A 15,156-nucleotide genomic window follows, 5' to 3' on the forward strand; every position below is an offset into this window, starting at 1 on the left:
AATAAGAGGAAGATAAATGATCCAATAAAAAAATGGGCAACAGACCTAAACAGAATATTTTCAAAAGAAGACAGAAGAAAGGCCAAGAGACACATGAAAACATGTTCAAAGTCACTTATTATCCGAGAGATGCAAATCAAAACAACAATGAGGTACCATCTCACACCTGTCAGAATGGCTATCATCAACAAATCAACCAATGACAAGTGTTGGCGAGGATGCGGAGAAAAAGGAACCCTCGTGCACTGCTGGTGGGAATGCAGACTGGTGCAGCCACTGTGGAGAACAGTATGGAGTTTCCTCAAAAAACTGAAAATGGAACTCCCATTTGACCCAGTAATCCCACTCCTGGGAATATATCCGAAGAAACTAGAAACACCAATCAGAAAGGATATATGCACCACTATGTTCATAGCAGCACAATTTACAATAGCTAAGATTTGGAAACAGCCTAGGTGCCCATCAGCAGATGACTGGATCGGAAAACTGTGGTACATCTACACAATGGAATACTATGCTGCCATAAAAAAGAAGGAATTCTCATCATTTGCAGCAACCTGGATGGAATTGGAGAACATTATGCTAAGTGAAATAAGCCAGTCAATGAAAGATCAATACCACATGATCTCACTCATTTAGGGATAGTAAAGAACATTATAAAGTGGTGAACAAAAAGATAGATACAGAGACAGTAAAGCATCAAACAGACTTTCAAATTACAGGGGGAAAGTTTGGGAAAGGTGGGGGAGTTATGAAATCAAACGAAGGACTTGTATGCATGCATATAAGCATAAACAATGGACGCAAAACTCTGGGGGGGGAGGGCATGTGTGGGTGTGGGGTGGGGGGGTAATAGTAAGATATGTACACATATAATACCTCAATAAAAATATTAAAAAAAAATAAAAATAAAAATAAAATAAAATACACTAGAAAAAAAATGTACTGATTACTAATATTCAGCAACACAGAGAAAAATGGTGGAGGCTTTTCTTGTTTCTTTGTTTTTAAAAAATCATTTGTTAATTTAAAAGGCAAAAATATTCAAGTCAAATTGTTAGTTGAGTTTTAAAAATAAGTTTATATTCCCAACAACAAATACATGTAATAGCAAAATTATAAACCGAAGGTGAGAAAGAGCTCAAGACAATCTCACCCCAAATAATCTGACCCCAAACAAGACGTGAAACAAGCCCATACGTATAAGACAATCCTATCTAATAAAGCAGGAATATGCAAATTGACCATCACACCATCACAAAGATGGTGGCGCCCATAGCCACAATATGGCGGTGCCCAGTCCCCTCAGCCCCAGCGGAGTCCCCCAGTCCTTTCAGCCCAGCCAGGGGGGGAGGGCGCAGCAGGTGCACAGTGTGGCTGGACCCGCCCTCAGCCCCCTAGCCACCCAGGACTGGCCCGAGGCGCAGGGAAGATTCGGATGGCAGCTGCCCAGCCGACTCCTGAGGTGCAGGCAAGCCTCAGATGGTGGCTGCCCAGCCGTCCAGGGCCGTCCGAAGCTCAGGTAACCAGGGCCGGCCGAGGCTTGCACTGCCAGCAATGGCAGCAGCAGAGGAGTGATGGGGGTTGCCTCCCGCCCCTGAGGACTCCCAGACTGTGAGAGGGGGCAGGCCAGGCTGAGGGACTCCCCCTCCAGTGCATGAATTTTCATGCACCAGGCCTCTAGTTACTTAATAAGCTCAGAATTTCCTTATTTATGCTATTCGAGCTAGACTAAAATTGAACACTCCTGTTTTCTTCTATTCAAAAAAATAAAGTCAGACTATTTCCTGATGAGAATGAGAGCTGTCCTAACTGTCAGGGTGTGGTGGTGTGTAGCATACTGTGTTATGACATTAGAGCTGATGACAGCTGTCGGACACTGTTTGTACAGTGGCTACAAATAGATGTATTAGAGCAATCTCTCTGACATGGATACTAATTTAAACCCATTACTGCTTTCAAAATTAGAATTAGTTTTGATGATATTAAGTTAACACTCTTAGATTTATCAAAGTCATTTTCAAAACACAAAGCTGCAGTTTCTTGATGATGAAGTTACACACTTTATCCACCATTCAAGATGTTAACAGGCCAGGCTAGTGTGACTCAGTGGTTGAGTGTCGACCTATGAACCAGGAGGTTATGGTTCGATTCCCAGCCAAGGCACAAGCCTGGGTTGTGAGCTCGATCCCCAGTGTAGGGAGTGCAGGAGGCAACCAATCAGTGACTCTCTCTCATCATTGATGTTTCTATCTCTCTCTCTCTCCTCCTCCCTTCCTCTCTGAAATCAATACATAAAAATATACTTAAAATAAATAAAAATTGAAAAGGATATTAATAGCACTTAGAAAATTCCCACAAATAGCACACGGGTTACTTATTTAGGGCATCATATCAGAATAATAACTTGGAGTATAGATCGAGTATTCATACAGATAGTGCAGTGTGAGGCAGACAGAAGCACACTGGACAAGGTTTTGGAACATTCAATTACATTACCAAGTGGTTGCATGACCTTGAAAAGTCAGTTAGCCTTGCTGGGTTCCAAATTTTTATTTCATACAATGAGATGGCCAGTTAGATTACAACTTCATTTTTCTAGCTTCTGTTCCGTTGACTTTTACTTATTAACATTAAAAATATTCTAACTAGGATGTTATGTGTTTGTACCAATTACTCTTTGTCTTGATGACACTAAAGAAAAAATTTAATTATGTAAATTAATGCAAATATGGACCACATAATGTTGTTGTATTTTAAGCACAGTTTCCATTTTCAAAAATATTTACAAAAGTATATATTTAAATGTGTCCATACACAGACGCACAACCACAAACAACGTGTTATTACTGGTTTCAAATGAAACTGGCTTATGATGCACAATGAACATCTTTCTCCTTTAGTTCTACTGCTGTTACTTTTAGTTTTTATATTGCTTGAATTTTATAATGGCTTGACTAACAATTTGTGAGTTATAGAAAGTTTTTCAGAACTAAATGTTCTTCTTTGGAAGCAAATATGAAGAAAAGCAGTTACCATTACACACTGTATTGGCTGGGATTAAAAGTAGAAATGTGATCTTTTAAAGGCCCAAAGGCATGTTTTACAAAACAGAAACGAGATAGATTTTGCTAAGCATTAATGATTCACTAGACAGGGTACATTCATCTATCTTCTTCCCCACAACACATTAAAGAAAATGGGGCATTTTGAAAATAAGATGCCAGCCCTTTGTTTTGAAATGAGTAAATTTAGTATCCTACCATTTGCCAGATTCAACATTAGGAAGTTATAGATTAAAGTTAAAGGTTGAATTCTGAAAAATTCAGTTAATGTTGTATCAGCTGACAAATGAGGCAAAAATGAGCTTACACTTGCATTGATAATTGTAAATTAATATTTTATTATGGTCTGAACACAGTGATCCATAATTATTTTGTAGAACTTTTTTATTCCATTTTGTAAAACTAGTTGTACACATAGAGAAAAGTTAGGGTATTCGGAAAGTAAGTACAATATCTGGGAAATGTCCTTACTTACTGATAACGTACATGACACAGCATAGGAATAAACCACTGTAGACCTGTCAGAGACAGATCGGCAGGGTAAACAGATGGTTTGGAAACATACCTACACAAACACAGAGTTAAATATATGACAAATGTGGCACCTCAGAATAGTGGGAAAACATACTACATACAAACAGATTTGGAACAATTAGTCATTTAGGGAGAAAAAATCCAAATCTTTCCCTCACTCGATACCAAAACAAAAAATTAGCATAGGGCCTGTCGCATGTTATTCTGTAACTTTTGGGCTCTATTTTAATTCTCTATTAACCCTTTGCACTCGCTTGCTTTTTTCTCGATTCCTTCATTCTACTCGGGATTTAACTAAATTTTTAAATACCCCAGATTTTACAAAGCGCGGCAGTAGAATAAAAAACTGGAGTTTCTTTTCATACAAACTTATTTATTTGGACTTTTTTATATTTCAAATTATTGATACATTCAATAACCGTCACACTCGACATCCGAGTGCAAAAGGTTAAATTTTGACTTATTATTTTTACTAGAAATAGACATGCTCATTGTAGAAGTAATATGGAGATTTATAAGAAACATGCTAATAACTTCTCTCCTCCCCTCCCTCAACCTCAATCAATGAAGGAGATTAAGTTTAATTAAATCCTTCTAGTCCATGTTCAGCTTATATATAAGTTCGAATTTTTTCTGAAGAGAGTGCCATACTATTCATATTAAGATGCTGCTTACGCTTCTTCACTTAATAAGGATATACTTCTAGATCAATAAATATAACAGCAATGCATTTCTAAAACATAGACATAACATTCTATAAAATATAGTGTAACAGAGTTGGCAATTTTTTAAAATGATGGGCACTCTAGTTGTCTCGAGTTTTCTGCTATTTCAAAACAATCCTACAATTGCTACAATCACTACTCCTGTGCGTAGGCTATTACATGGCGGTACTTTTATTTCTCTCGGAAGGACAAATAATAAAGCATTTCTGGCACAACAGTATATAAATGTTGGCAAGAGTCAAGCATTTTCCCACGGTATGAGACTTCCTGTTTTCTTCCTACTGAATGGCATAGAAGGTTACTGAACTTTTTAACTTCAACCATCAGATGAGAAGAAACTGGTGTCCCATCCTCTGACTGACCTATTCCTGAGCAATATGAAAGGAGCACCTTTCCAATGTCATTATTAATCACTTGTATCACCTCTTCTATAATGTTTATAACTTTGCCTCGCATCGCCTGGGTTGGCTTATTAATCTCTTTCACATTTTCAGAAACTCTTTTGATTAACAGAGAAGTTACCAGTTAGCCTTACACATGCATGGCAAAAAATTTTCACTTGGTTTCATGTTTGGTTAGTTACTATGTTAAAAATACATTTTAAAATGTGTACCGCAAAATTTGCTCTCACTTAAGTTTAGAACTTCAAAATTATCCTTACCTATGTTTCTTTCTATAGGTGAAAGTATAATCCATATGACATTTGTTAGATGGCCTGGCCGAGGATCCTAAAGGTAAAGTCAAAATTATATCATCGCCACGTTTCAAAGAACCCATCATCTTCCAAAGGAATTGAAATGTCCTCTTCATTATATAGTATTATGTTCTCATATTTACTTGGTTCTATTTACAAACTTTCATCTGTTCCAGAAACGTGTATCGTTCTACCAACACCTCATTGTTTTGAGTAGAGTAGCCGTATAGGGAATTTCAATATCTGATATGGCAGATCTTTCTGTCTTATTTTTCAGAAGCTTCTTATAAGTATTACTGATACTTACAACAATAACAATAAATTCTGCCGGTTACTTTCACTAGGGATCTGTGCTAAAGACTCTTCCATCTCACACTGAGTCATGTAGTCAAGCTTTTCTCTAACGTGTATATTACATTTATTTATCTAGATATAAAAGGCATACAAAAGCACAGAGATTCTATTAAATATGCAAAACAGTGGAAAAATTAACACTTTCCAGTTTCATGTAACTTTAAAAACAACAAAAGAAATCTCCACTGTTTAAAATGAAGCAAACAACGAAATCTCCTTAAAAGCAGTGACTCCCCCCCACACACACACTGCATTTATAGACTGACCTCAGGCATTCTTCTATAAAGTCCTGCTTTTTGCTCAAAGGGAAACAAGCAAGAAATACAGCCCAGCCTCCCCAGCCTGGTGACTCGGAAAGGCGAGCTTCCGGTGCAGAGAGACAATCTCCAACAACCCTGCACAGAGGAAACAGGGCAAGACGGAGGGAGGCGGGCGGCGGCACCGCCTGCACCTCTGGAACCAGCGCTTCCTCCCGTGGGTGGGAAGACAGAGTGGAAGGACTGGCCCACACACGCCGCTGAATCACAGGGACCCAGCACGACGTGACGCGAGTGGCATCCTTTTCTGGAGACTAAGGCTCATTGAGTCTGGGCATCCAATTACCCTCTGCCCCTGGGAAGAACCCGCCTGGGCGAGGTCCGCAGCAGAGCGAGGCGGAAAGGCCTACACTGCAGGCCGCTGAGCCTCTGAGGCTGCAGGCTTTACAAGCAAGAGCCTCCGGCCTTGGGTAATGGCCACAGCGATGCCGCACCAGCACACTGCGTACAGGGCTCCTCCGTGCCTGGCGAAGACTCCCTTTCCATTAGTTATCTCCAAATGTCTGCCCTCCGAGTGGAACTCTGAGGACTCAACACCGAGTGCAGGGCCTCCTTGGTGGTGAAGAATGGGGACAGATGAACCACACAGAAACTGGTCTTACTTCAGAGATGATTCTGATTTTGTTTAGACCTTTTATAAACTTGTCAAAGGATAGTATTCCCTTTCTGTCTTTTTTATTTAATTTTGAATGAAGGGGGCATACACTATTAGAATCTCAGAGCCCTACTGAATGTTAGACTTTCTAGGGAGAATTTGCTAGCCTGAGTCATAATTCTAATCTCTCTCATGCTTATACCCAAGGAGTACTGCCTTGGGTATAATTGTAGCCAACACATATTGGACTTCAAACTTTGGACACTTTATTTCACTCCTTTTCTCATGAGGTTATAATTAAGGAAGATTTCCTATGTATGTCTCACATAAGCCCTTCATTTTCACCTCTGACAAAATTCCTGTGAGGATGTCTGTTTGGGATACTCCAACATTCATAAATAAGATCCCTTCCCAGAATCCATCTTATTAGTTACAAAACAAATACATAGCATTGAATATTTCATATCACCTACAGGATTAAATCTCAAATACTGAGCACAGAATTCAAATTTTTTTCACAACCTAATCCCAATCCAATGGCCTTGTCTCTATCCTAGCCACAGTGAATTTATTACATTTCCCTTAAACTTGATACATACATGCTCACATTTCCTGCTTTTTCAAATGCTAAATACTCTTTCTGGGTTGCAACATTAACCACTCTGAATTATGGTTATTCTTTGAACATTCGTGTTCTTGCTCATAGATTATGAACTTCAAAAAGGCAGGTGTGTATGGTACACAGTAGATGTTCAATAAATGACAACTACAAAAGTAGTAAATACTTATATGGTATTTACCATATTGAGTGAATAGGGAAATTAATAATTCCACATCAACAAAATATTTCCTGAATGATTACTATGTTAGAGATTTTCACCTACAAGTATTATTCAGTGTATACCGAACCATGTACGACAAATACTATCTTTCATAAATAAAACTAAAGAGATAAGCCCGACCTGCATGGCTCAGAGGTTGCGCACTGACCTATGAACCAGGAGGTCATGTTTTGATTCTTGGTCAGGCACATGCCCAGGTTGCAGGCTCGATCCCTAGTGTGGGTGTGCAGGAGGCAGCCGATCACTGATTTTCTCTCATCACTGATGCTTCTCTCTCTCTCTCCATCTCCCTTCCTCTCTGAAATCAATAAAAAAAAAAAAAAATATATATATATATATATATATATATATATATATATATATATATATTAAAGTAAAGAGATAGTTTTTCCTGTATTCACTCTAAGAGGTCAAACTAAAAATTCCACCTAGATATCAAATCCCAATAAATCTGATGATGTAGGTTAATACCATGACCTTTACCCCAGTAATAGCCTCAGTAATAATTCTTTTGAAATCCTACAGCTATATAAATGCATTATTTTTCTCCTAAATGATCTTTTAAAAACTAATTGACATATTGAGAAATGATCTTTATCTCTGGAAAGCCCCCTGGCTGTGGGCCGCACACGGGGTTGTGTAGCGTTTTAGAACGTGAGTCTGAAGCCTGCGGACAGGATTCTTGGAGTCCTACGGAAGACTTCCCAGGCTTGTTAAAGGGTAAGACACAACAAAAGGTGCTATTAATTAATCACTCAATCAATCCACCATGCACTTCGTGGGTGAAAACTGGGCTTAGCCTTTCATTGATTTAAAAAACAAACAAAACACGTAGAGATCAAAACTCCTTTTGCCCTACTCCTGCCCCTTTTCTACACCTTGCTCATTTGTGGTGGGGATATTTTCTGTTTGCAGCTCTGTCAGCCTCTCTGATTGATTCCACGTCTTAGACAAATGACTGAATGTTAGCGGAACGGAGGGTCCATCCCACTCCTTTGCTGCCTCTCGGTGTGCCAGACTCTGAAACAAAGGCATTCCCAATTAGAAGCGAGCTGCGATGGTCGGTGCCAGTTCCCACCTACAAGCAGTGAGCACGCTGACGCTGAGTCCATCGAGCCGGAGAATACGTACGTTAGACAACATTCATGTCAACATGCACTAATATTTGAGACGATAAGCAACAGTATGCACTTTCACACGCATCACATCACGGCGTGGAGGGGGCTAATCAATGCCAGGCGCCCCATTTCCGCATACCTATGGACACCGCATTTTCAATCTTTACCAATCTACTCAGGCACGCTGTATGCTTTCGTCGCAGGTCACCACAGAGCCCTGGATCCACACATGTTGTTAGGCTGCATTTGCAGACCTGAGTCTGAATTTACCTTGTTTGCGATGCTGGTGATGAAGGATTTGATGTCTAGATTCGTTGGGCAGCTCTTCTGACACGGGGCGTCCGCACACTTGAGGCATCTGGGAAGTCAAACAACTGGTTAGAGAAATTACCAAGTAACTGAGATATATTCTATCATCCTCTACCCTACACCCAGCCAGAGCGAGTGCACAGTAAGGACAAACAAAACCGAACCACTTTTAGGTTCAAAACCTTTTTAAGCAATCAAGCCAACATATTCTTCCCCCTGTTCGCGCCTGCGGAGATGTATAACGTAGCAGGCTGACAACCACCCTGCTCTCCTTGTTCCTCCTCAGGGTTTTGGAGGTTCCGACTTATTTAAGATCCGACATTCAGCCTTGGCCCACTTGGCTCAGTGATTAGAGTGTCGGCCCTCCAACTGAAGGGTCACGGGTTCGAGTCTGGTCGAGGGCACGGGCCTGGTTGGGACACGTGCGAGAAGCAACCAATAAATGTGTCTCTCACATGGATGTTGCTCTCTCTCCCCTCCCTTCCACTCTCTAAAAATCACATCCGTCAGGTGCGGATTAACAACCACATAAAGACCCATCACTCACGCACTGACCAGTCTTGTTTGCTCCCTTACTATGCGAGTAGCCCTGGAGAATGCAATCTTTTAGGATAAAAGTTCTGCCTGCCTGTACACCACAATCGTCACACAAAGCAGAGGTAACGTTCCTCATCTTACCACTTGCAGCATCCTTTCTTCCTCCCTTAAGCCCCTCCCACCCCCCTTTCATCGTCCCCTTTTTCTTTTGCTTTCGCCATCCCTCCCTGTCCAATTCTCTGATGTCTTTCACCCACACGCTATTCACGTGGCAACTGGGCTTTGTGGCAGCTGCCTGGGTGCACGGCCCACACCCACCTCCTTCCACTGAAGCTTTTATTCCCTCGAGGGCTGTGCCCTTGGCTGAAGAGAGCAGGCTCGGCCAGGATCAAGCCCCCTTGTCCGAGGCAGGCCATGTGCCGTTACAGGCCAGTGAGGGGGTCAGAGGCCCACGCCTTGCCCTCACGTGGGGAACAGGTCCGCAGGGACCCACTGCAGGCTGGGCTGTGGCTCTGTCCGTCCAATCCCCATTCCTTCTCTCTTGTCCAGAGGTTGGTGGTCTGCCAAACCTCCCGCATACCCACCTCATCTCAGAATCTGTGCCTCCGAACCACCTGGGAAGCTTGACCTATGCCACAGGGCCCACAGAGGAGCCCCTCGCCAGGCTGAGGGGTGAGCCTGGGAATCTGAATTTCTAAGGGGAAAAACCTTTTGAGATGATTCTAATGTCGATGGCTGGACCCGCTTAGTGAGAATCACAATTCTACAATGACTCCTTCTGGACTGAAATTGGGTAGAACGGTCTGTAATTCACACATTAACGTCAGCTTGTTCATTTACTCATTCTTTTCTTAAGTAGTTAATGAGCCCGGCCGGGGTGGCTCAGTGGTTAAGCTTCAACCTCTGAACCAGAAAGTTACGGCTCTAGTCCCCGGCAGGGCACAGGCCTGGGTTTGCAGGCTCCATCCACAGTGTGGGGCGTGCAGGAGACAACTGATCAGTGACTCTCTCTCATCACTGATGTTCCTATTTCTTTCCCCCTCTCCCTTCCTCTCTGAAATCAATAAAAATATACTTAAGAAGAAGCATCAGTGGGCATTAGGGAAGTGAAGGGTCACTCAAGACAACAACCCGAGAACAGAACATGATGGGGACGTGAACCAGTGGAATTTGGTCTGGCACAGAGTGAGAGGGAGTAGGAAAAATATTAGACCAGAGATCTAAAACGTCAGCTATCACCCTGTCACAGCTGTCAGGAGACCAGACTCCTCTGAGAATCTCACTGAGAATAGCCCTCCGTGGCCCCACTGACAAAGGTGGCCGCCAGCTCACTGTCTGCCCGCTTCCCCGGGCGAAGACAATGCCGGCTCCTTGTGCTTCTGCTGTGAGGGGATGAGGCCTCTTCGTTAGCTGAACCGGCTTCTCGGTCCCTAATTAATATCTTGTTTCTACATCTGATCTCCTTTCTCCCGCCTGTGCCCTCAGCCTTCTCTCTAAATTAAATTCTACACAATGAGTACCGAAGGCTTTTCATAATCAATTGTCCTCTCCGAGACGGAGTCATTAAACCTCTCTCCCGTCCTGTCTCTAAATGCCATTGTGAAGATTCGCATCTATCATGTGGTAGAATCCCTATCTTCTCATACTTATGGTTTCCACCCTAAAACAATGTCACTGAGTTCAAGAAGAATTTCTTGGAAGCGTGATCAGCAGCGTACGGCGTACAACAATGCAAAAAGAGCCCATTCGGTCCGCGACGCCGACACGAGGTGACACCTGTGTTACCTTCGCATGAGGTAATGCGCTGAACACTAACAGTGATTTGAGAACATGTCCTGGGATGCAATAAAATGAAAGAGCTGAAAATGTAGCCAATCGTATGCCATCTTAAATACCTTCTAATTTATTTTCTTAAAGTCACTTCAACATCTTTCTAAATACCTGTCATTGCGTAGAAATACAGCAACAGCTATATGGAGCCGAGTTCTCCCTAATGAAGTCACACGTTTTCTGCCTTCCCTCCACCACCCCTACCACCCAACTTGAATAATAAGGCAATTGCAAAATAAAGTTATGATGTCAGCAGGTATGAACGAGTCACATTAGTGTCCAGTGTGGGTTTTTCTAGGCTTCCAGAAAAATCTTAAGATTCGACCCAAACAGATTCACCCCAGCAGCCCTGACACAAGGCAAGGGTTTTTGGTGGTGGTTATTAAGCCTCTTTACCAAATAATTCTCCTCTTATTAGGGAGCTAGTTCACAAACAACAGCTGTTGGGAATGTCAGATGCTAATGAGGCAGGGCGAAGCAGGCCTGAATTGCAGCACCCTTTCTTTTTTTTTCCTTCGGTGCCATGAATATGCCGGGAACCGGCTGACTCTGATAATAATACCGTCTTGCAATCCTCTAAGCGCACGGCAGCCCTAAAGTGCATGGGGCTGCCATTAATCCCACTTATCACTCTGACGGCTCGGTGATTACACCTCCGCCGGAGCCAGGTAGTCCTAATAGAACAGCAGCCGCGGCACGGGCGTGCACGCCAGCGAGATGTTTTATTAAACGTGGTGGGGGTTGATCATCCAGTGACATTCCTGTTGACCTATTTTTCTATTTGACAATAAATTATCCTTTGACCACGCCATAATAGGTATTACCGAGTGCATTTACGGTACCCGATCGGAAAGGTACCGCATCACAACGATGGAGGCAAATGGTGTAAATAAAATAGCAGAAATGCATGTCAGACTGTTATTACCCAAATTGCTCTAAATGACTGATATGGTGAAAAATCGCAGGCACTGTACTTAGGGGAATATGTCAACAATTATTGCAAACCACAGTTCCACGTACATTTTTCCCCTCGAAGTAACGTTTAAATGACTCTTGTCTTTATCTTTCGTCGTTTAATTCCCCTTCTAAGTCTCAACGTTACTCTGTTATAAGGTAGTTTATTTTTAAATATGTCGCAAAGGGGGAGAGTTAATTCAGATAAACAGATAAACCATGATGTAATATTTTAATCCCCCAATAATTACATTTATACGAAGAGAAGCATATATTAGATTATGTTTGAGAGCAATGAAACATCTTAGATTTTTCACTCGTGATAAACTTTTCTCATTTCCATCGTGAATAGAGAGCATCACAATGGATTTCATTAAAAGCAAAATATAGAGTCCTTAATGGTGTTAATTCTTCATGATTCAGTCTGACCATTAAAAAAAATTGTATAAAATGTTAGTACCGCTACTTATGGGACAAAAATCATTGGAGACGTATCGATCGAGGATCTTCCTTCAAGAGGCCTGTTCCCAAATGCCAGCGGGGCTGTGCAGGTTTACTCAAACGATGAGCGAGGAAGGAACGCCGGCACGCCCTCCCTCACACGTCCGGAGCAGGTGCCTGGGTCTTTTATCGTGATGCATCCCAGCAGCTGGAATTGCAGCCTACGCTTGCTAAAGAGTTTTCTAACCCATGTGTTTAAATAAGAATTTTTCAGTTAAAAAAAAAAATCACAAAATCTATTTGAAAACCTTAAAACTTCACACTGTATTTTCTTTTTGTTTTGTTAGACTTTGGTTCAATCAAGTCAGCCCTGCTCATCAAGCTAGGTATCTACATATATAAAAGCCTAATATGCAAATTGTCCCTGCAGGAGTTCCACCAGGAGACTGATCGCTCGCTATGACATGCGCTGACCACCAGGGGGCGGTGTGAAACGAAGAAAGGCCTCAGCCGGCAACTGGAAGGCCCCAATCACCAGCCAGGCCTAGAGACTCTACTGTGCACGAATTTCATGCACTGGGCCTCTACTAATCTATATTAGTCTGTATGTAATCAAACCGGGCAAGTTAGTACCTACATTAAAAAAATAAAATGTTTTCCTCATATGGATGCATTTCCTCAGATCGTTGGTGTTCAGCTCCTTCATTTGGAATGTGTGAGTGAGAGGTAGCATTTGGGTGTAGGGTCTAACTTCCTCACCCTAAAACCACCATGTACATAACTATGTAGTCCAATGTCTTCCCCCAACTCGGCAACATTTCTCTGGAACCCGAGCATCCACAATGTGAGGGAAGGAGAGTGACTAGAGGCAGGGAGGTTAGAAGTGTCACCATGTGTCTGAGTTCCCCAGCTTGGTCCCCTATAGCCAGATCCTGTCATAACAAAAGGGCCCAAGAAAGATGGTTGGTCTCTTTAATAAAAACACAACGGAACGGAACTAACGCAGTGTCCTGATATGTTCAACAGTCAAGGGCCATTCTCAGTTTGGAAACAGCCCAAGTGCCCATCAGTAGAGGAGCAGATAAAAAGCTGTGGGACATTTACACCATGGAATACTATGCAGCTGTAAAAAAAAAAAAGAAGGGTCTCTTACCCTTTGGGACAGCATGGATGGCCATGGACACTATTATGCTAAGTGGAATAAGCCAAGCTAAGAAAGACAAATATCACATGATCTCACTTTCTGTGGAATCTAATGAACAAAATGAATTGACCAACAAGATAAAACCCAAAGCATGGAGATGAAACAGACTGACATACTTTAATGTGGTGTCAGGGGGATGAGAAGAGATAAAACAAAGAACTTAGAGGTATAGCCCATGGACTCGGGCAACAGGAGAGTGAAGACCTGAGGGAGGGAGTTGGTAAGGGCTGGGAGGAGGGGAAATAAGGGGAGGAAATGGGAGACATCTGTAATACTATCCTATATAATAAAAGGCTAATATGCAAATCGACTGAACAGCAGAAGACTGGTCGCTATGACGCACACTGACCACCAGGGGGCATACGCTCAAGCAGGAGCTTCCCCCTGCTGGTCAGTGCGCTCCCACAGGGGGAGCCACTCAACCAGAAGCCCTGAGACAGGCGCACGGCTGGGCAAGCATGTTGTGGTGGCAGGAGCCTCTCGCACCTACAGGGCAGCGCTAAGGATGTCTGACTGCTGGTTTAGTCCCACTCCCCCCAGGGAGCGGGCCTAAGCTGTCAGTCGGACATCCCCCGAGGGCTCCCGGACTGCGAGAGGGTGCAGACCAGGTTGAGGGACCCCCAAGTACATGAATGTTGTGCATTGGGTCTATATATAAAAGCCTAAGTGACCATTCAACCATTTGACAGGTAGCTATGACACGCACTGACCACCAGGGGGCAGATGCTCAACACACAGGCATGGAAACATGGAAAGACTGATGACTCTCAGAGGGAAGAGGAGGGGAGGACGGGAAGGGATTAACCAAAGATCTTATATGCATACTAGAGGCCTGGTGCACAGCTTTGTGCACCAGTGGGGTCCCTTGGCCTGGCCTGCAGGGATCGGGCCAAAACCAGCAGTCCAACATCCCCAGATTGCGAGAGGGCGCAGGCCAGGCCGAGGGACCCCACTGGTGCACATATCCATGCACCGGGCCTCTTGTCAACAACATCAACAAAAAAAGAGCCATTCTCAGCTTCCATAACTCTCCCCGCTTCTCTGTGACACTGGTTCTTTCTAGCTCGGGGGTATTTGGAACTAACTTTGAATATTTCTGATGTGCGTCTTGGCCCGGCTTCCACATCTGCTGGGCTAGAAAGCTGTGGCAACATCATTAGAAGTCACTGCATTTTTTATGCTGTGCACCATTCTGCCTTTCAAACACTCCAACATGATGTTCATGTTTATGGCCCTTAATATGTATCTGGAGGAACAGGTTAGCACCAAAACATAATTTTTCAATAGAGCTATTTACTAGAAATTTCCCTTCACCTGTGGGCACTTTGAGACGCCGCCAAAGAAACAGCATTTAAAACAGTGCACACTCACACAAGCAATGGTCACAACATTTTGCTGGGCGATCTTGCTCACGAGTCTGGGAATAAAGTGTAGTTAAAGAACATCTCTAGCCCTGACCAGTGGCGCTCAGTTGGTCGAGCTTTGTCCCATGCACCAAAAGGTCACCAGTTCCATTCCTCGGTCAGGGCACATGCCTGGGTTGCAGGCTGGATCCAGAGTAGGCGGCGTGCAGGAGGCAACCAATAGATGTTTCTCTCATATCAATGTTTCTCTCTCCCTCTCCCTTTCTCTCTAAA

General features: G+C 43.0%; 1 protein-coding gene across 1 annotated transcript in view; it reads right to left on the reverse strand.

Annotated features, from left to right (window-relative positions):
* DPYD (dihydropyrimidine dehydrogenase) overlaps positions 1 to 15,156 on the reverse strand; it is a 370,484-nt gene that overhangs the window by 252,751 nt on the left and 102,577 nt on the right. The window contains exon 4 of the mRNA XM_008147316.3: positions 8,515 to 8,602. Coding sequence (XP_008145538.2) covers positions 8,515 to 8,602 — 88 coding nt within the window. The remainder of the gene's footprint in view (positions 1 to 8,514; positions 8,603 to 15,156) is intronic.

Source organism: Eptesicus fuscus, chromosome 22, assembly GCF_027574615.1.
Source record: "Eptesicus fuscus isolate TK198812 chromosome 22, DD_ASM_mEF_20220401, whole genome shotgun sequence".
Classification (NCBI taxonomy): Eukaryota; Metazoa; Chordata; class Mammalia; order Chiroptera; family Vespertilionidae; genus Eptesicus; species Eptesicus fuscus.